Source organism: Anoplophora glabripennis, unplaced genomic scaffold (assembly GCF_000390285.2).
Source record: "Anoplophora glabripennis isolate ALB-LARVAE unplaced genomic scaffold, Agla_2.0 scaffold100, whole genome shotgun sequence".
Lineage (NCBI taxonomy): Eukaryota > Metazoa > Arthropoda > Insecta > Coleoptera > Cerambycidae > Anoplophora > Anoplophora glabripennis.
The window spans coordinates 800,624-823,114 of NW_019416223.1; the positions used below are offsets into that span (position 1 = coordinate 800,624).

General features: G+C 33.8%; 2 protein-coding genes across 2 annotated transcripts in view; one reads left to right on the top strand and one right to left on the bottom strand.

The window, feature by feature from the left end:
* LOC108907799 (fringe glycosyltransferase) overlaps positions 1 to 22,491 on the top strand; it is a 191,230-nt gene that overhangs the window by 46,770 nt on the left and 121,969 nt on the right. The gene's annotated exons all lie outside the window — the stretch shown is intronic.
* LOC108907798 (aldose 1-epimerase-like) lies at positions 21,121 to 22,455 on the bottom strand. The gene is made up of 3 exons (XM_018711598.1): positions 21,749 to 22,455; positions 21,359 to 21,690; positions 21,121 to 21,247 (listed from the first exon to the last, which is right to left on the bottom strand). Exons 1-3 carry the CDS (start codon positions 22,434 to 22,436, stop codon positions 21,170 to 21,172), a joined length of 1,098 nt encoding a protein of 365 aa, XP_018567114.1. The 5' UTR covers positions 22,437 to 22,455; the 3' UTR covers positions 21,121 to 21,169.

A 22,491-nucleotide genomic window follows, 5' to 3' on the forward strand; every position in this document is an offset into this window, starting at 1 on the left:
ACACGCAAAACACTTCCAACAAGTCACAAGTGACAATGCCAAACTGTCAAACACCATCTGATTGTTCTACTACCACTATCATTCCGTCGAGTTGTTGTCATATTGTTCAATGTCAACTTTACCGAATTTTATTGATTAACAAAATTAGTGATTTTATTAAAACTAAACGTGGTTGAGTTTAGGACCCACGTCACACGACATTGTTTTTGTTTATTTTAATGTTTTGTATACTGTCGCGTATTAAAATTGTGGCAGTTAAATTTTTCACACGCTGTATATAAAAATATACATATACATTTTGTAAATTTATACTATCTCCGAAACTGAGAGTGATAGATAATATTAAATAAGAAGTGATCCACTTTTTCACTGTCATTTTTCCTGTGATCTTTGGTATGTCAAATTTTCACTGGCGTTCCTATTAAGTTCATTTATGTTTCAATTGCTTAAAGAAACTTGAAATAGTGAACAAGATTTTTTCCAGCTTCAAATAAAGGATTGAAAATTATTTAAATTAAATTCAGTATACAGGTTGGTTTTCTTCTATTCCCGTACGCCACTGTTCAACTGAGGAACTCCGAGCTGTATCCGAGGCTTAACTACGGATTACAATACACCCGCACGTCTTTTATATTCATCGAGACGTTTTTCGAACTTGGTCCCTTGAGCTATCTAAAACTGTGATTATACCACCACGCAAAGTTGCTTTAAGATTCCAGTTGATGCTCGATCTGGAATAACAATAGGCCCACGTGTCTTGCTCTAGGAAGATATCGCCTTTCTTATTGCAGCCTACAAAAACTGTATACAGGGTGTTTTTTAATGTTTTGCAGGCGTGAAATAAAAAATGATGACGGAATATTTATGAATCTTTTTAATAACAAAGATATTTAAATCTAAATAAATAATGTTTTGCAAGTCTACAAAAGTTGGAATTTTTTAAGACTTTTCAGTGGTGTTTAGTGTGGCTATGACGTGATTAGAGTGTACCTTAAATTAGTGATAGTTATTACAAAATAGCGCATATGTAGAACAATGATGCACTTGTTCTATGCTGTAAATTTATGGCGAATGTCAGCAAACCGCTGCAGCGGCATCACATCGTTATAAAGAACATTTTTAATACGTCAACAGTTGTGAACATTTCGGTATCCTAGACCGGAATCTACAATTTTTAAATCACAAGATGGGTAAGTTTTCTTACAATATCCAGTTTTCTACATTTTATTATTTTTCTTCTGAATAAAGTCTTCTACCAAATACCTGTGCTTCGACGTAGTTTTGGAACTGCAAGTGGATACATGAAAAAAATTGTTCTTAATAATGAACAAAATAAAAAATGTATTGTTGTGATTATTCTTATTATTATTATTATTCGAATTAAGCTGGTATTACTTCCCCAAGGTTATAACTGTAAACTACGCTTCTTAAGCTCATTGATTATTTTTGGTCGTACATATTTATTTAATAAGCGGTAATCTTCCGCTAATATCGAAGTACGGTTGGAGGACACATATAATTTCTTGGTAGTTTTTGTGGAGGAAATGGTAGAACAGGTTTTATTGATGCGGAAATCATACGATGAATTAATTTATACACTGCTTTTTCATCTGCTAGCAGGTGCTTGTGATTTGTTCTTGTTGGACATGGTAAAATAATAAATGAAGATAAATCAGCATCCCATTTCTGGAAACATTAGATACCTACTAAAAAAGTTATTTCTTTATTATGGAATGAGGATAACGCTATCTTACGGAGCTCATTTTTAATTTTCAATTGTTTTGTGCAAAAATATTTATATACGATTTCTTTTTGAGTTGGTTAAATATAAATATTATGTCTATATATTTACAATATTTATAATGTATTATTTTTTGTTTTTAATTATTATTTTTAATAATTGCCAAAATACATGTCAATTCTAACACACCGCCGGAGGCCGATGCTGTCGGCAGAACAGCCACTGACTACGCGTTGTAGAGTTGAAAAAATCACCTCAGTTTCGGATTTCGGAAAATAAAAGGTTTTCTGAAAATACGAGATTCAAATCACCGCTCCAGGCGACTACAGTCCAAAGATAGGCAAAATTCAGAGAAGTTATTTGTCCAAACTTCAGGCGGACTTCAATATAAGAGCTTTGCAGACCCATCAAAGCATGTGATTGAACGTCGACCTTGGTAACTTGCAGATTAGTAACCAGGATTGAAACTCGCCAGTACTTGTAGTACGACTCAAAATTTAAAGCTGCAGTTCTTTAAGAATCATACACTTATTGGACTAATGATGCAATGGTTACTAATTTTTAAATACTACAGTTGATAAGACTTCACATTTCATTACATTATTAGTGCAGTGCAGTGGCGTGGCACAGTCACGTTCGGGCAACTTTTGTAACTATTTATTTGCATTCAAGGAATAAAACTAGCGATCGAGTCTCTTGCGAACGTACCGAGCGTCGCGTCAGTTACCACTTTATTAATTATGCTCTGAAACGGGCACGAAATTACAAAGTAAATGTAAATTAGATGAGAATTTAATGGTAATGGAGCGTTTGCGCCGCGTGCCAACTTATAAGTGCAAATGACCTAATTTATCAGCGTAATTAGCTGATGCACGGTAGAATGCAGCATCAGACTTGGTTTTAATCAGAGAAAATAACCACACCCTTCGGTCTGCTCGGCATATTTACGTCAATATCAGTACAAGTTTTGAGTTAATTGCTAAATAAATAGGAGTTGAGAAAGATTTGGGAGCAATTATCTAATTATGTCAAATGTACATAGGGTGGAGCTAACTTATCCACCAGTGGCGTCCCGTGACTTTTTTTCCCCCCGTTTTTGAAGTACGATCGATTTTCGGGGTGTTGTGCCGTGACCTGTGTTCCACTTTATTAGCCTTGGCTAGGAATTTTCGACTTGCATTGTTGTTCTCGGGCTAGGCTTTGCGGGGCTGGACCACTATTAAAAAACCCCTAGGTTCATTTCGGGTCTTATTATGGGTCTAAAGCCCCTCTCTAGTTGTGTTAAATATATGATGCAAAAAAAAGGATTCACTTCGAAATCATGAATAACCCATTCTAGTTATGTTAAACGTATGATATATAGGGTGTTTGTAAATAAGTGCGAAATGTATCAGAGGGTGGTTACCGAAGTTATTTTCTGAAAAAAAGTTAAAAATACACAACTTGCAATAAAATATGTTTTATTTTTTTTCCTCAAAAACGGTGCATCCTACGAAAAAAATTGAAGAGACCAATTTCATTCAGAATTGATGGTGGACTTCTAAAAAAACATCAAAACGCGAAAAATTCAGTGGCGTACTATTTCTTTTTATTAAAGAAGGTTGTGGATTTCTCGCACGAACGCCACTGGTGCACGTAGAAATATTCGGATCACCCCAAAAAAAGCCAAGTTTATCCCTCTAAAGCGTTTTTAAAATTTCGAGTCAATATCTTTAAAACTCTTTGAAGTAATTAATAAAACTAAATAAAAATTTAAATTTAAACGGAAACGAAGCATATTTCCACCTACGTTTATATGAACTTTTTTTCACAAAATAACTTCGGCAACCACCCCCCAAAATACTTCGCACTTATTTACAAACACCCAGTAAATAATAAACCTTACCTAATAAAAAAATGCGAAGATTTGGGAACTGCTGGTGTCGAGGAGAAGTCACTCGGTTTTAAAAGTACCATACCTGCCCTGGGTTAGAATCGTATATCTCCGGATGGGAACATTTCTAAAAAAAAGTAATATAAATTGGCACTTATGAATAAAAAAATAGAAATATATTTTTTACTCAATTCCTCACTATAACATTCTTTTAACATAATGTCAAGATGGTTGAATACCGCAAAGCTCTACTTAGACATTTTATTTTTCAATCAGTATTAGTGGATTTCTCAGTACTTTGTTTTAAAAATATTTATGCCATACGCAAAGAAATTGTTATTTCAGTTGTTCGTCGTTAACGGGAGTTGTGTACACAGGTGTTTAAAATCCTAAAGAAACCGAACTTATGCTTTTAGCCTTGTTATTTTTATAATCTCCCATACATGGTATAGTCAACTGTTTGCTTCAATATTAAATTCACTTTCCGACCAGTAACCACTCTTATAAAGTGAAGGTCCTGTTTTGAAAACTTTACGAAAACGATTGAAGATCGAGATAATTGTTTAAAGACTGGTAGACTAGATACTAATACCTCACTATAATTCCTGTATTGTCAGACGCCAAGACGATATTTCGTATCTCAAAATATGTATACATAGAAAACCATTCGTGAAAAAATAATAAATATTTTTTATTGTGGGTATTTCACCTATACTTATCTCCGATTTAAATTAAACAGTCGTCTTCCAAAGACATTGTTCAATCTCCCAATACCTTCTAGCTTTTGTCAAGCGTTCGCTACGAATTTTTCCCGATCTGATAAGATATTCCAACATAAATCCTTACTATAAGTACGGACAAATTTAACTTTTAAGTTTCTTTGTCACAAAACGGAGGATTTACGGTCATTGTGTACCACGTTGATTCCTACGGCAACGATCCATATCTTGACAGCAGACTGGCAGTATGCAATCAAGGTAGGCGACGTCTTCCGCAAGTAAGGTCCAGGGACGGACTGACGATCACTTTTACCTGTTTCTTAAACGCATAGTAACATTTGTTGTCAAAATCTTAAAAATAACGGAAAAGCTGTTTGAAAAATACCGCCACTCTTGATAATATTCTTTTCTTATACTAGCTGTAAGTCCAACAAAATATTTAGGATTTAGCTGTTATCATACCGTTGTAATTGTATTTTTTTTGTCTTATATCGGTAACTCACGCACGATGACGATTAATTGATATGTCCTGTGTGATGAGATTATCTCTACTAGCATAAGATTACTTCTACAGTTGAATAGCCTCGAGAAAGACCACATACATATACAGGATGTGGCGTGTATAATCTATAAAAATTAAACTACAGCTTCCTAACGATATTTGTACTAGAAAAATTTTTTTTTATAAAAATAAAAAAAAATAAAAAATTTATAAAATTTTATTTTTTATAAAAATTACACACTAGCACTAAGTATCGAGGAATTACAAAATAAAAACTTTTGTCTAGAATCTTTCATTTTTTAACACTGATTGGTTGATGGACGATGCGTAATATTTAATAATTTTGTGAATAATTATTTCAATACAAATACAAAATCAGTTGACTGCACAAATTTTTTGACGATGTAACCTAACCTTCTTTTAGTATTACTAGTATTAGATTATACCGACTTAAATTATAAGGTTGCATCTCAGGTGGTATAAAAACATATCCAAAGTTTTTCATAAATAATCACAGGTTTGGCCTTCATTTTCGTTGAATAAATGAACTAAATTTACAAAAAAAAACGCGAAGATATAACTTTTTCGTGTAGGACTTTTCTATTACAATTGTCTTCAGGAAGCTATAGTTTAATTTTTATAGATTATACACGCCACACCCTGTATAATTGAAACATCGGCAAATTTTTACGAAAGATAAAGAAATTTTTGTTATTTGCCCTGTTCCGATAATTTCTGAGAAAAGTTTACATATGTCAAGTTTATCTTGCCTCTTTTTCTTCATCAGTACAGCCTGAAAATATATGGTGTAACAGTTAAACCCGGCCCTGTCTGTACCCCTATCTGTAGTAGGTGTTCACGTCACGAAAATGAAAAATATCGCTTATAAACATCTACTACACAATATACTACATCGAAAAGTACAAGATTAATAAACTTTCTGATCATGCGGGACATAATTCTTCCCTTCTTATTTATATAATATTGATTCCTCACTTTTTATTGACATCTGCTGCTATTAATTAAGGAACTGACTGACTTAACGTTGCCTACATCATTAATTCTCATCATTTTTATGGCAGTACAGGAAGCCCTACTGGTTTTATTACAGTTAACGTTGGTATATGTTTTTAATTAAAAATTGTTTATTTCGCCCATGAAAAATCGTCCATTAAACAACTTGGCTATGCCGTAATTGAAGGCAGTTTATTAAAACGTTTATTTTCCCTCATGTTTTACGATATCCAATAAATTTATGAAGCTTATTTCCAACTGCCGGGTTTCTAGTACTTTCACATAAATAGTGTCTAAGACGGCAAAAAGTACGTTACGTTTGTACACGATTATAAATTATATCTAACCGTAAGTTGAATGTCGGATTTATTAACGAAAATGGAAAATGCAGAACACATACATAACATGGCGTTAATATAAATTGTTACATTCACATAAAAATGTTTTAATCAAGAATTTACAATACAGTGTCCCCCTAAAGTCGTGCACAAATTCATTATTAGGTAAACAAAAGAAATTATTAAAAATTCCCGAAACCGGTCGATTTCTGAATTTAATTTACTAATTTTTCAAATAATAATTTAATATACAGGGTGACCTATGTTCGAGTAATGACGTCATCACAATTTTTTTTAAATGGAACACCCCACTTTTTTTCCAATTTTCGGATTGCCCTAACTGAGCTGATTCCAAAAATATACCAGAAGTTGCTTCTAATTGTTACAGGGAGGACAACAATACCCAAATTATTTACAAATACTAAATTTATTTACAAATAAATAAACGTACTAAAAATTGAATCAAATCACCAGAAACACCTAAATTAAATGTTCAAATTGTTGACCATTTACTGCCAAACAATGGGCCAGACGGGAAGTAAATTCTTGCTGTACATTCCCAATGACTTCAGGCGGGATCGCTCGAACTTCTTGCCGAATTCGTTCCTTCAGATCGTTAATACTGTTTGGTTTATTGACGTATATTTTGCTTTTTACATAACCCCAAAGAAAAAAGTCGAGCGGTGTTAAATCTGGTGATCTGGCGGGCCATTCCTTAGGTCCTCTTCTGCCAATCCACCGATGAGGAAACACGTCATCTAAATAGCGGCGAACAGCGCTGGCATAGTGCGGTGGTGCACCATCTTGCTGAAACCAAATGGTTTCATTGGGCAAATCTGGATCTTCTTCATTTGGAAATAGAACACTCAAGGAAGGAACTAAATGGAACTGAAGAAATTCCAAATATCTTGCACCATCTAAATTTCCTTCAAAGAAATACGGCCCCAAAATTCGATTACCAACAATTCCGGCCCAAACATTGACCTTTTGGGGATGCTGAGTGTGTGCTTCCATCATCCAATGTGGATTGCGATCTGACCAGTACCGACAATTCTGTTTATTGACGGTGCCATTCAAATAAAAAGACGCCTCGTCGGAGAAAATTATGCGTTTCACAAAATCCGGATCTGCCTGACATTCTTCCATCATCATTTCGCAAAATTCTGTGCGTCTGTCGAAATCATCGTCACATAATTCTTGTACTAAGTGGACTTTGTAGGGATGATACTTGTTTCTGTGAAGAAGTCTACTCAATGTACTTTCACTCATTCCTAAATTATCTGCTACGACTCTCAGACTGGATTGCGGGTTTTCATGAATGGTCAAAAGGGCTTGTAACTGCACTTCTTCATCTACAGTCGGTCGGCCAGATCTGGGCATATCTTTAACATGACCATGATTTCGAAACTTTGCTTCAGTTCGGCTAACCGTGGATCGATTTATTGGTGGACGATTGGGATGAATTTCATTAAACAAAACACAAACTTCCTCATGAGTTCGAATTCTATCACCATATCCGATCATCATAAGAATTTCAATCCGTTCGGTTTCACTTAGAATCATGTTTTTTAATTAATTCAAAAATACTCAATATTTTAAGGAAGAATAATTCAAAATGGATTTACTTATCTTAACAAACTATTTAAAAATGATTGCCTGCAAGAAATACAGGAGCACGTTCTATCAGGCAGATAAAATTAAAAAAGCATCAAAGAAATTATAGCCAAAAATAATGACATTTTAAAATGATATGTGGTGATTTGACTCAATTTTATAGTACGTTTATTTATTTGTAAATAAATTTAGTATTTGTAAATAATTTGGGTATTGTTGTCCTCCCTGTAACAATTAGAAGCAACTTGTGGTATATTTTTGGAATCAGCTTAGTTACGGCAATCCGAAAATTGGAAAAAAGTGGGGTGTTCCATTTAAAAAAATTGTGATGACGTCATTACTCGAACATAGGTCACCCTGTATATTAAATTATTATTAGAAAAAATAGTAAATTAAATTCATAAATCGACCTGTTTCGGGAATTTTTAATAATTTCTTTTATTTACCTAATAATGAATTTGTGCACGACTTTAAGGGGACACTGTATATTTCCTTGTAAGTATTGGACCTTGTCATAAAATGTGAAATAACTTCTTTTAGAACTGCAAAAATGTGTACACTGTAATCAACAACTAATAATGGTAAACAAATTAATTCCTTTAATACTACTAATTAATTATAGATGTTTATAAATATATTTATATTTTGTCACGTGATCAATAAATCATTGTGACGTCATTTAGTGCGATCGAGAACACAACCTAACTTCTCGGCCGTCACAAAGTACATTATTTTACCACTAATACCTTTTTATCGAGAAATACAAGTTCTTTGCGATTTAGCAGTTTTCAAATTTAGGATGTTAAAAGTTGCATATTTGCTCGACTGAAAATTTGGGCCATATCATACCCTTAAATTTGAAGGGACTCGGTTCATATTCCCAACTTCAATCTTCCAAACATTACGCTTGACAGCATCATATTAAATGCTGAATAATATCCTGAAACGGCTCCTTCTTTAACAACTCAGGGTCCTCATCTTGAATTTTAATTAAAATTCAAAATAAGCAATACGTGATGAAATAACGGAATCACCTGTTCTGAAGTGGCGTTTATATTTCATATTACGCCCCCAGGTGTTTTCCCTGTATTTGAATAAATTCAATATTTCTAGCGCTACCTCCGCATATAGTACGAATAGTTCACGAAAAAATCACAATATAATGTAGATTTGCATTCGGTTGTAATAACTGTAGTTTCATACATCATACCTATAAAGTTTGGGGCAAATACGCTTTTCAAGAATGTTCAATTTTTGAGAAATCACCAGTTAGTTTTGTTGTGACATTTATATGTTTATATTGAATATAAAAGCTGTACGAGTTTTTACGAAACACAAGAATTTTATATCGAATAAAATGAATTTCGTACATATCGGTCGATAGCCGCACGGTTTAAGGCGTCAGTCCTTTAATCGTGTGCAAATTTCTGCCCGGGTTCGATTCCCGCGGCCGGTAGACCGTAGATTAGCTATGCTTGACGGAGGATTGGCACCCTCTGTGCAGGTATGGTAGGGTGGAAGAATGTTGGCTTGGGTCAATGTGAGAGATTGACACCGGTTGGCATTTGACCACCCCCCTAATTAATGAGGTTTTCCAGGTTTCCCTCATTCATGCACTGAATGGTGGTTAGGGCCTATCAACATAAGTCGTTCCTGGGCGCAAATGCGGCCTGCCTAATAATAATATGCCGCCTCCTCTCCCGCACAAGTCTCAGACTTATGGGCTAATTCTCGTAATTAGAATGAGGAGTAGAGATATTATTATTATTATATATTCTATTATTTACTTTTTTAAGGAACACTGTAGAAAATGCTTTGAATATTTAAATATTTAGATTAGGAATGGTTTGTACAAGGTGTATCATAATTAATAGCTTAAATTGAAACAGCTGTAAGCACACGATATTAGAAGCAAAACTGTTTTAGTATACACGAGTCCGCAAACGTATCGTTTTTGAGATATAGTGCCAAAAAAAAGATTTTTTTTTTCAGTTTTGCAATACGATCCGCAACACTCCATGCATTTTCGAATGGGTACGTCAGTCACTCAGACGTAGGTTGGAAGACTGTATTATAATATGTATACAGTCGGAGGAGGCAATTTTCCATAACTGTTGCAATTTTTGTTGTTTATTTGCTTCGTTTTGGAATATTTTTTGTTATCATGTTGCCACTTTCTTTCGTATTTTCCATCATAAAACGCCATTTCTCTTGAAAACGCGTTAGAGCTTTTTATGAGTACCTTTTTTGTTTAGAAAACATTATTTTTTTTGACACCCTACATCTCGAAAACGGTGCGTTTCTAATATCGTACACTTATAGCTGTTTATTTTTTTAGAAAATTACAGATATTGCATTTTGGAGGTCGAAGGTTCCTTGAGAAAACAAATTTAAATTCGAACATAATTTTGCTGTTGCGCTTATTAGAGGCATCACTTCCGGTACATTGCATATGCCCTTAAAATGTCAGAATTTGTTTGCTTCTCGGTATACGAATTTAAATCATTTGCTATAGGGATATAATATACAGGGAGTCCCAGAATAACGTGTACAACAGATGGCCACAGATTCGTGGACTCAAAGTAGGCAGATTTATGCTAATTCACCTATATCCAAAATCGCTTCGTTTGGCCGCTAGATGGCCTTAAAGTTTGTGAAATTTTTTTGAATTTTGTAAATAACTCGAATATGTATTAATCGATTTTGATTATTTTTGGGGCTTTTGCTTTCAATCTACAAATTTTGATGTTATAAATGTTTGATGTTTTTTAAACCTCACAAGCACTACCATAACTTTTTCCTCTTTCGGGCAATAATGACAGCTATTTTTTATTTCATAGGTGATACCATTTGGAAGTTTGGAAGTCAAATAAAAAATAGTTATTATTGCCCGAAAGAGGAAAAAGTTATGGACGGATATTATCACCATACATCAATTTTGTAGGAGTAAAAAACACTTTATATAACATCAAAATTTGTAGATTGAAAGCAAAAGTCCACACCCCAAAAATAATCAAAATCGATTAATACATATTCGTGTTATTTACAAAATTCAAAAAATTTTCACGAACTTTGAGGCCATCTAGCGGACAAACGAAGCGATTTCGAATATAGGTGAACTAGTCTAAATCTGCCTATTTTGAGTCCACGAATCTGTGGTCTTCCGTTGTACACGTTATTCTGGGACACCCTGTATATGTTTGCAAGGTAGGCTTTGAAAAACAAAATTGGTAAAAATGTTTTCAAACTTATTAACCGTAAAAAAGAATAATTGAGAGTAAAAGGAAGAGTATTAAGAAATTATATTTTTTTAAATTTTTTAGTGAAATGAAAGAAGGAAAATATATAACAAAATAAATAAAAACAAATGAATATCAACAATTAATAAAAAGATGTTTCATTTTCCGTAACAACTGTTGGAAGTGGTTTCAAATTATTTTGAAATTTTAAGGGAGAATATTTCAAAAATGAAAATAATTTATCAAACAGGAAGATATACCGGTGAGGAAAAAGCATCTAAAGGCATAAAAAGTGCTGTAAGTGGCGCCCTCTAATAAGTAACAGCAGAAGTACGATGGGATTTGAATTTGTCGGCTCAAAGAAGGTCAAATACTCAAAATTTGTGCAATATCTGTAATTTTGAAAAGGTTATTTAAAAATAATGAAAACAAATTTTTCACTTTGACGTCCTGTAAATATTTCTTTAAGTATCAACTTTTGTACTAAATTTTGGTTCAATCCCGCTATTGCTCGATGTACCATAACTTATTATAGGTCATCCTGTATAAATACGAAATTTCGACATTGTTTTATACTTATATTTATACAAGAAATTAAATACACAAAAAAGTGAAACGCCGAAACGACCGCCAGCATTGGGTTACCCGAGGTAACGCACCTGTTAGTGCTCTGGGTCTTCCAGTGTCATCGTCGCCGTCGTCACAGGGCTTTGCAACGCCGTGAATGGCAGGAAGCGACAGACGGAAGCATGTATAAGCTTTTACAAAGGCGGACAGGCGCACGTATTGTAATAAAATGGATTTGTCACACGGCGCGGTGTACGCCGCTTTTTTTGAACTCTTCTGGATTTGTCACAGCTTTACGTAGGAAATTGAAATAGAGAGAATGCTCGCGGATGTTCGTTACGTTCGTTTTGTGAACTCTCGCTTTTTACCTTAGATTGCTGTGCGGCTAGGTCATTAATTCTTGCAGCGGTGAGTAATGGAAATTGTCGGAAGCAATGACGTTTTTAACGTGGTGGAATACAGAGAAAAAACGCGACGGTGCAGAAGTATTTTGAATAATGGAAGGCAGTGTCAGGTAATATGGAAGTAACTCACCGTGACTGTGTTCTAAAGCTAGTGCCTTTAGATGACACGAAGTAAATACGTAATCATTTTTTGATACATCAAATTCTTGTATTTAAATCTCTTGACTTTCAAGAATAACGGACCGTGAATAGTTATTTTTAAGTTTAGGTTACAATATATCCATTTTGTAATCAAGTATGGAGAGTTTTTTTTGTTGTAAGCGAGCTTATCTTCAATACAAGGTTATGAAAGTGAAAGCTCCGATATTATGATCAATTGACTCTACCAAAAGGTGCATTGAAAGTAAAATAAAATAAGAATATTAACAACACATAAAAAGATTGAGAAATTTTGTCCAAATACAGGGTGGTCCCGAGGTAATAGGCCAAAATTCATGGGTAGCAAAAATTTTGCAATTTAGCCGAACTTAGCTCAATCCAAAAGTTGATAGTTAAAGAGATGTGGGGTGTTAAATGTAAAATATTATTCGTCTTTTTTCATTTATTACCTAATTAAAATTACATCTTAGCTCGCAATTTAAATTGTATGTACATAAACGTGGGATAGAATGCCGAGACTTCCGTTTTTGGGGTCACATGAAATCAGTTGTTCATAGATAAACTATGAACACCTGGGAAGAACTTTGGGAGCAGGTTATAAACGCTGCAAAGTTATTTCGAGTTACGCGCCATTATTCCATGGCTAGAAATTGGCCTCAATGATTTGGGATCGAGGGGGATTATCCCTCTTTATCTTGCCTCATCTCGTGTAGGCCTGGACAGCCTTCGTAGGTGGGCCCCATCCGTCGTCTACCCCGACCGCAAATGCGGCCAGTGTAGGCGCTTTGTGGGACCTCCTTTTGTCCTGGCTGGGCCCCGCCGGCTAGGGCCCTTTCTTCTGGCGCTCTTCTTGCTTCGCCGGCTCGTCTGTGTAAACTCCGGGGGTTGTGTCATATTTATGTGTGGTATGGTTGGGTAGGATATTTCGAGTTAAGGATTTATACTTTAAAATAAGGCAATCTTTTAATAAACGCGTTGATAAATGTATTTAAGTTAGAGATGGACATTTTGAGCAATTATTGTTAAAAAAGGCATATTTTTTACTAATGTTTACTATTTTACTGTTCATCACAATTTTTAATTCTAAATAAATCCTTGTTTTTAACATTTCTAAATTATTTTAATTATTTCAACTATTAGCATTGGAAGTTTCAAAGCCAAAGCTACCTTCATAAAGTATACCTTTTTTTTGTAAAAAAGTTGGAAAATAAGAATTTGATACCAAAGATGAGATACCTTAAAGTACAAGAAAGTTTTGTCGTTTTTAGCACATTCAATCTACGACAGCTAGCGCCCTCTATGAACCATAACCAAAATATGAACAAATTCCAATTCCTCTACCCAAAGAACCCCAAACCCCGAAATTTTGTGTGGATATTTGCATTTATGAAGAAATAAATGAAAAAAAACCTAAAATAATATTATACATTTAACACCCTGTATCTTCTTAACTATCAAATTTTGGACTAAGGTAAGTTCGATTATATCGCAATATTTTTGCTTCGGGAATCTACTCATGAATTTTGGCCCATTACATTGGGACCACCCTGTATATAATTGTCGTGGTATTTTGAGGCGCCCAACACGATGCCATTAGAAAAATTTACCCATGACCTCGATATTTCTCCACTATTTGGGTGAAAACTGGTCCAAATATGGGTCAAAACTGATTTTCTTCTAAATTGTGTCAAAATATATCAATTTCTTAATATTTGAGCCAATTTTTACCGAAATAGTGGATTTTCTGGGAAGTATAGAGGTGTTCGGCACCTGAAAATACTACAAAAATGATATATTTGGATAAAATTTAGGAAAAAAAAACAGATTTGACCCATATTTGGACCAGTTTTTACCTAAATAGTGGATTTTCTGAGAAATATAGAAGTCATGGGTAAATTTTCCCAATAGCATCGTGTTCAGAGTCTCAAAATTCTTTGAAAATTATATATTTGGACAAAGTTTTTACCTACATTTGAGCATTTTCACTCAAAAATTTCACTTTTCTCCGAAATTCATCGGTAAGTCATGAATTTTGACTACAGGATCGTGATATGTGGGTCTCTTGGGTTCGGATTTTTTTTATGTGCCTGTGCATCAAAAAATAATTTTTTCACCATACTTGGAGTTTCAGAATAAGATATGCATTTTTAACAGATTACTTTGCTTTCTCGTGTGAAAATTGAAATGTGAAAATTTTTTGAGTCTTCGAAAAATAAATTTTTGTTTCTATTTCAATTTTTCTTACTTAAAGCGGAATAATAAGAGAGTTTTTGAGATTTTTCAGAATTGTTGAGTATACTACAAAATCTAGAGGTTAATTAAAACACACTTTTGAGCATTTTATTCATACTTTTAAAGAACGAATGAATCTTCACAGAATTACAATTTTTCTAAATTTGTTGGATGTTACTTAAGCAACAATTATATGATTTGTTATAATAGGGTAACAAAAATATTTTTAGACTTAACGGAAAAACTGGAAAAATTGAGAGAATGTGTTTTAGATCACCCTATATGCAGCAATACGTAGATTTTTTTTTGAAAAGTGATTCTGCAACTTTCGCACCAAAAAATCGCAGTTGCTCATGACATAGTTTTGAAGCGATTTTACAAGATGTATCCAACAGAAAAAAAATTCATCGGCCAATAAATAGTTCGTAAGCACAACATTGCTGTATAATGAACTTTTATTACTTCATAAGGTTTCAAAGCAGACTATAGTTAAAAGTCTCTAAAATGAAGTTATTCAATTTAATAACATTGTTGTGCATACTATAAACAAGACCATTTTTTATTTAGTTATAGGAAAAAAGCAGGACGTAAAATGTGAGCAAAATCTGTATTTATGTGGAATAAGCTATAAGCTGCAATAAGGTCATACTTAGATATTGTAAATATCTAAGTATGACCTGTACTCGTATGTTCTACTTGAATTAATTTCTTAAATTTTGGTAGCTTCTTATTAACAATAGTAATGCTGAAGCAGGTTAACAGAAAATCTCTGGCTGGTTACTAAATTCACAAAATTAAGGAATTAAATGAGTGTAATTTAAAAACAGGTAAAATTATTCAAGTCATAAACAGTGATTATAGCGTAAAACTGGTTTAGTAATAATTTTTCGGCACACATTAAACCGCAGAACTTGTTCTGTCATTGTAGAGATAACGTATAATTAGATTCATTAAATGAAAATGCCTGTTCTAAAAGTGTACGTAATCGCTTATTAATTAAGCAAAAAGACGGTATAAACATAAATCATTGCATAACAGAAATATAACAGTAGCTTGAAGAGTTTTTAATCATCACCTAATGTAATGTATATCATCATATTTTCTTACGTACACGTTTGCATATACGACTTTCTCTATTTCTAATATATGAAGACTCACATTAATTAAATCAAAAAACAGTATAAATTATATTAACGAAATTAACTCTCAATCGGTTGAAAAATAATTGTGGACCTCAACATGTTTTTAATCTGTTACTACGTGTTCAAGTTTCTCTATGGACTACAGAATATTTTTCTGCCTTAAATCATCCACAATTAATTCCCCATACTTTATCGAATCAAACTAATGAGTGTCAATTAAAAAACAAACCGAATATATATGCTCCTACAGATACATTCTTAAAAGTACATATTAATGGGTTGATAGAACTAGAATCGAGTATTTTAAATTTACATAAGAAGCTCCACCGTACAGGTATTCTATTTAAAGCGTCATTTTATGGTAATTTGTTCAGTCACTGTTGATCGAAACGACGTGTGTTCTTGTCTTTTATTTATTCCTTAATCAATTTAGCGTTTGCTGTACAACTGGATATCGAACTGGTGGGAGTTGAGTTCTTAATTAACTCTTTTTTTATAGGAAATAACACAGGCGCTACTACCCTATATTGTATTCCGAAACCGAATCTGCTGTGGAAAAGGTCTTCACCCTTTTGTTTTCTTTGTTAATTTCCAAAAAGCACTCCGAAAACCCAAATAATACTTTCGGTAGATTCAAGACAGAAACTCGATCTGCATTTACGTAGCAGGCAAGTGAATGACACCAATTTTATTTAATACAACCCAGTAGTTCTTGATATTGGAAGAATGGTCTTATTGGAAGAGTGGGAAAGAGGATCTGGTTTGTGACAGGGTAGGTTTCTCATAGAGGGACCATTGATTGGTCCCTTAGTAGCATCATCATTAGGATTGTCACAGGACTTCTAATGGTCACTCCAAAAACATATAATAACCATGGTTGCCTCCACCATAGGGGAATTTTCTCGGTTTGACCTTGAAATAACCTTTAACCTGAACTGACAAGGTCAAACTGACAGAATTTTTTTTTTGTGGGGTTGTGTACTATTCTATATCTAAACTAGCGGCCTACAGCTATCTAATTTGTATTTTCTAATACAAAATTTCTTCACAAAGATTTTCGATTAAATATCAATAAATCGTTAACAGTTTTTAAAACTGCGGTGATTCGTTTCTAAATCTGCAAGTAAGAATCTATTTTCAAAAGATTAATTATCAAGATCTTAGAACACCTAGCAATGTTTATATCGTGATTAAAACTAAGCTGATAATAATACATATGGGTTACATGTAGGTACGAAAATTCAAGGTCATGGCGTCCATTTGTACATCGTATAATTGTATTTATTGCAAACTGTAGTTCATAGGCTCGTTAGATCAGTGGTTAGAGCACCGCACTCAAACCTTTCAGCGGAGGTCCCACATTTTTAAAACGCTTTTCTCGTATTTTTGCGTCTCTTTAATTAATTTTTAAGGTATTTTTCACGTAAACGTCCTTTGTTTAATACGCTTTATACCAATTGACATGTCAAATGAAAATCAAGCAGTTTTTTAAAAGTACAGCATCGATTCAAATTCGAAAATAAAAAACAGAAGTGATTCACCAAAAACCATTTTAAATTATTTCCTTTAATTATGATACGAAAACAATGTAGAACCGAATGTTACAAAAGTTAGGTTAGACTACCGTCTAAGCGAAATTTAAAATTAAAATAAGCTTTACGTCAGATAAAGCGTGGTTTATCAAACGGTACAATTTCAATTTTCAATTTAAGGTGGGCTTATAGAAAACTTAAAAGTTGATGCTTGATGTCTAAGGGATCCTTAGTAGATTTTCGCATATTAAGAAACTGAGAAACTTAAAAATTTCAACATGTGATATCTCAAAGAAAAAAAAAGATATTTAAGCAAACTCAACGGCATTCGAAGGAGGGAGCCTTGTACTTTTAGATTCAATGTACTAGTTTTTTGAAAAAGAATAGATGGCATTATTACATAACCTCAAATATGACGAAAAACAGTGTTTTTTACACTTTTAGGCTAGGATATCTAAAAAACCTGACGTGATAGAGCAATTCTGCTGCCAGATTCGGATTCAGCGCACCTAAATCCTTCGGAAATATGTATTCAAGATTCTGTTTCTAAAAAAGTTTAGTTTTGTAAGGGTAATTCGTTGATAATTCTCAACGGTAAACATGTACCCTTTTTAAATATTGGTATAACAGATGCTATTTTCCAAGCATTGGGAAAGATCATATTTCCAAAATGTTCTGCATAATTATAGAAAGAACGTATCAAACTCAATAGAAATGAATATTTCTTTGAAAACTGAGCAACAAAGCAGCTGACTTATCATGAACTTCCTCACTTGCAATTTCAAGTTTGTAAAGTCAAATTATTATGAATTAAATTTGGAACTAGCAGATTACTTTGATATAATTTGTATGAAAAAAGTTGGCGAACATATCAACTACTTTCTGTTATCATTAACCATGATTCCTTTCTGACGACGCACTGGTGGGATAGTGACAGTGAATGTTTTGAATTATTGGCCTTTTTGACTGAATTGTGGATTTCATTCCCTTCAGATACGTAAATAAAGCTCGGAAAATAAACCGCGTTAAAGGGAGCGTTCCCGATTCTCTATTAACAACGTAATAAACCTGAACGTTTCGACCCCCGACCGCGCCCCGTTTTATTCCAAATTTTAATTAAAAAAACTGATGCATGCCCAGCACCGAGCGATACTAGATAAGCCCGGCTTCGACCGTAGCGCGAGCTGCAGCAATCCAAGAGGCTGAGGCCGTAAACCAAGCCTCGTAATTATAAACCCAGACTGCATCTGCCTCACGTCGCACATCGGACATTATAAATCACTACCATGGATACGCAATAATGATATAATTGGCGCCCCCGTTGCGAATCCGTAATTTATTCATCTGCGAGTGCTCGGGTCCGCCTCATTTTCGTTTTCTCCGGGTTTTTAATTGTCGCGGCCGCCGACCAACACAAACCATTAATATTCATTAGAGCCGTTCTAATAATTTCCCACTTCCTTCATTAAAATCAGTGTGTGTAATGCAATCTAAATAAAACTCGTCTTACGCGAACGGCGTGGCATAAATACATCTCTGTTGGATCTCAAAATTATTTTCATTACAGGCTGTCTCGCATAAAGAATGTGACATAGTTGTCTTGGGTCAAAATGAACCGATTTCGTTTAAGTTGCCTTAGTATTATTTTTTTCCGTCGCTTCTAAAGATATTTCAGTTAAATTTGGTGTGATGAAGTTTCTGATTTAGTAATCTATACAGTGTTTCCGAAATAAGTGCGCAATAAATGGGCAACTTTTATTAAGCAATTGATGGTCTAAATGCTTCTGTTTTCGAGAAAATTAATTAAGAAAATTAACCATAAATGTAATCCGACCCTGTGCATCTTGTGCACATGCGTTGTATGTTGCAGTATTGCTTAGCCGGCGTATAAAATGTCTATTTATTGGTGTGATGCAAGTCGTCACATTGTACAGAGCTCTCACTTCGTTTAATTTTTGTTTTACTTTTAAACGAGATTTGAATAAATTTCAGCATAATTGGAAAATTTAAACCCTCAAAACCGTCATCAGCGCTTTCGCACTGCGGCGCGCGGCAGCTTCGATATCAAAGGTACTTACAGCTTTTTTTTTCAATTTAAAACGTAATATTTTGGACCAGTTGTTTAAAAGTTGGTTACTTTCGTGCCATCCTGTATAGATATGAGCAATTTTTTTACTTGAAACATGAATAATGCTAGAAATATCTTAAACAGTTTTTTTCTTTTTTGCCATATTTTCTTTTGTTATAGAGATTTTGTGAACGAAATCTTTTAAGAAGTCCCATTTTATTTACTTTAAAAAAGTATACTTGTTTCGTGTCACTAAAATGCACCGTCAGAGAAAAAATTATTTCAATATTTTACAACTTTTATAAGTCATCACTTAGCTGAATATTTCACTTCACCTTTTGGTATTTCACTTCACCTTTTGGTATTTCACTTCACCTTTTGGTATTTTACTTCACCGTTTAGTATTTCACTTCACCTTTTGGTATTTCACTTCACCTTTTGGTATTTTACTTCACCGTTTAGTATTTCACTTCACCATTTAGTAAATCAATCACTTTACCTTTTGGTAAATCAATTTATCCTTTACTACTTAGACCAACCCAATGAAAAGTAAAAATTCACTTACAAAGATATCAATCAGTAGCGGAGATACAGGAAGTATCATTAAAAGCATCATAATATCCGAATATTCTGAAAATTCTGTCAGTGCTTTTCACTACCCATAACCATTTACCATTTCTAAGAAAAAAGGTGCAATAAGCCGTTTTTGAGTTCTGATTTTTTTAATTTTAAAATGAACTTACCATACAATTCACTACATCGAAAATGACTCTAAAACAATTCATTTAGAGCAACAGTTCAGGGCAGTATTTTGTATAAATACAAATTTAAAAACAACATAATATGTCAAAGTATAAAAAATCATAGGCGTAGAAATTTTGATGTTTTTTAGGAGCCGTATCATTACAAAATTAAAAACTTCTACGCTATTGTTTCTTTTGTCGGATTAAATTGCATTTATAACAAACTGATTTTGGATTTATTTACCTCTTTAAAATAAATATAATCTGAACTCTAAAACCACTTGTACCTCAAGTAAAGTACATATATAATTTTTCTTAGAAATGCTATTTGTTAAAAAAATATTAATCACACTTGCAGAATACTTAGAGGAGTCGAAATTTGGAAACTCTTAGTAGTATCGAACCCCCATAACTCCGCCAATGGGTGACTCGTTTGGAAATCAACTTAGTGAAATTTTACTTTTAATTAGACACACCTGTAACTCAAGTTTCATTAATCTACGTCAAAAATCCTCAGATATATGTATTTCAGGAAATATTATATTTTTTTTATAATTTCAACACCCTGTAAACCGTCGAAACGAAGCGATGTACGACCCATGTTTATAACCTATTGTTCAAAAAATATTTGCTCACTTGGTGATGTTTCCTATTTAAATTGTGAACAACCCTGTATAGGGTGTTAATAATAAATAAGTGATAAAAAAATGGTGTCCGCGAACGTTTCGGTGTCAACCAGTGGTGGAGGTACCCCACTGAATATTTTGGAAATTTAAAAATACAGTTAATTCCGATTATCGGATATCTTCGATTTTATTCGAAAAACTAGCAATTTTTAAATTATTTAAAATTTTTTTAAATAAACCGAATAAATCAGATCAAAAATAGTTACAAAACTATTCGTCTAAAAAAAATATATAGTATTTTTTTTGTTAGAAATTCAATTTTAAATAATATGCTAATCAAAAAGTTGTTGTAATAATTTTAAATTTTTAGGACGTTATTATCCTTTTGAAAATTAAAAATTCCTACAGCAATGGCTTTTTCAGATTCTTTATAATTCTTTTTTTGGACGTTGAAAACGTTTCTGATACATTATTTCTATCACACCGTTTATAGCATACTAAAGAATCAATGACAAAAAACTGTTTTCGTAACCACTAATAGTATCATTTTATGATTAAATGCAGATCATTTTTTAAATAAACTGAGGAGTAAATAGGAATATTTAAATCAGAAATATTTCAAAGCTATATTAAAAATATGAAACAAACATAAACCTTCATGAAACCAAAAATTTGAAAGTTGCAGAGTGATGGTACTCTTCACCCGGGTATAACACAGACTTTCCAAATTGAGGCTGAAAAAGAAAAAAATTGTTGCAAAAAAAATTTTTTTTAGCTAAAGAAATAAGTTCAGAGAATACACAGAAAAATATAGCCACCATACTAGTGTTTTTGAGATATCTTACATTATTAATAGCATCCGGATAAATCTGGGTTTCTAAACAAAAAGTCCCATGTTTCCTGTAGATACTCCCTCCTTTTCCTACCAATGAATCATCCTCAGGCAAAAAGTTGCCGGTGTAAAATTGAGCACCCGGCTGGTTACTGTAAACTTCTAGGGTTCTACCGCTATCAGGGTGAGTAAATTTTGCTACAAATGTATTTCCTTCCTCTGTGCCTTTAGTAACGCAGAAGTTGTGGTCGTAACCTGGAGAATTTGGTACCTTCTGGATAACGTCTCCTAAGACGGTTGGGATCCGCAGGTCAAAGACTGTTCCAGAAACGGTAGGAAGGTTACCTAGAAAATGGATTTTCTTCAAGATGTCTCTTTCAATCAACAGTTTATTCCGTCTTACCTGTTGGAATGCCATCACTCTCAACCTCGGTTATTTTGTCTGCGTTTATAGAAACGACATGTTTGTAGAGCTCGGTAGCACCTTTGTCATGCCCAGCTAAGTTGAAATATGAGTGGTTCGTCAGGTTCACCACCGTTGGCTTACTAGTGCTGGCTTTGTAGTCGATTACAAGTTCGTTGTTGCCTGTCAGTTCAAACGTCACGTTCACCACGACATCGCCAGGGTACCCTTCCTCCAAATCAGCCCCATGATAACTCAAAACCACCTTGTTACCTGCCACGTAGTAGTCCCAGATCACTTTGTCAAATCCCTTGATTCCTCCATGAAGATGGTTCAGTCCGTCATTGGTTGCCAGTTGGTAAGTCACCCCTTCGATTGTCATGAGACCTTTCTTGATTCTGTTGGCACATCGCCCAATGGTGGCTCCAAAATAAGTATTTTTGGTACTCAAATAACCTTCCAAAGTGTCAAATCCTATGACGACGTCGTCTACGTTGCCCTTGCTGTCAGGTACTTTGACAGATGTTATGTACCCTCCATAGGTAATAAGCTGGACACTTACTTTGTTCGAATTAGTCCAAGTAAAGCGTTTTATAGTCACTTCATTTCCGCTGCTATCGGTGATTTGCCCAAAATCCTCCAATTCCAGTAGAACAGCTCCGACAGACTTTTTACTAGCACAAGTCATTTTCACCACTTACTGAAGCCAAAACTCGAAATAACTTCAAACAAAAATAAAAGTA

What these genes read in the sequence shown, in the direction of transcription:
- LOC108907798 (XM_018711598.1), bottom strand. Translation starts at nt 22,436, where the DNA reads ATGACTTGTGCTAGTAAAAAGTCTGTCGGAGCTGTTCTACTGGAATTG. An exon ending in GAGTGATGGCATTCCAACAG is followed by an intron (nt 21,691 to 21,748) that starts GTAAGACGGAAT and finishes TCCATTTTCTAG; the next exon opens with GTAACCTTCCTACCGTTTCT. An exon ending in ATCCGGATGCTATTAATAAT is followed by an intron (nt 21,248 to 21,358) that starts GTAAGATATCTC and finishes TTTCTTTTTCAG; the next exon opens with CCTCAATTTGGAAAGTCTGT.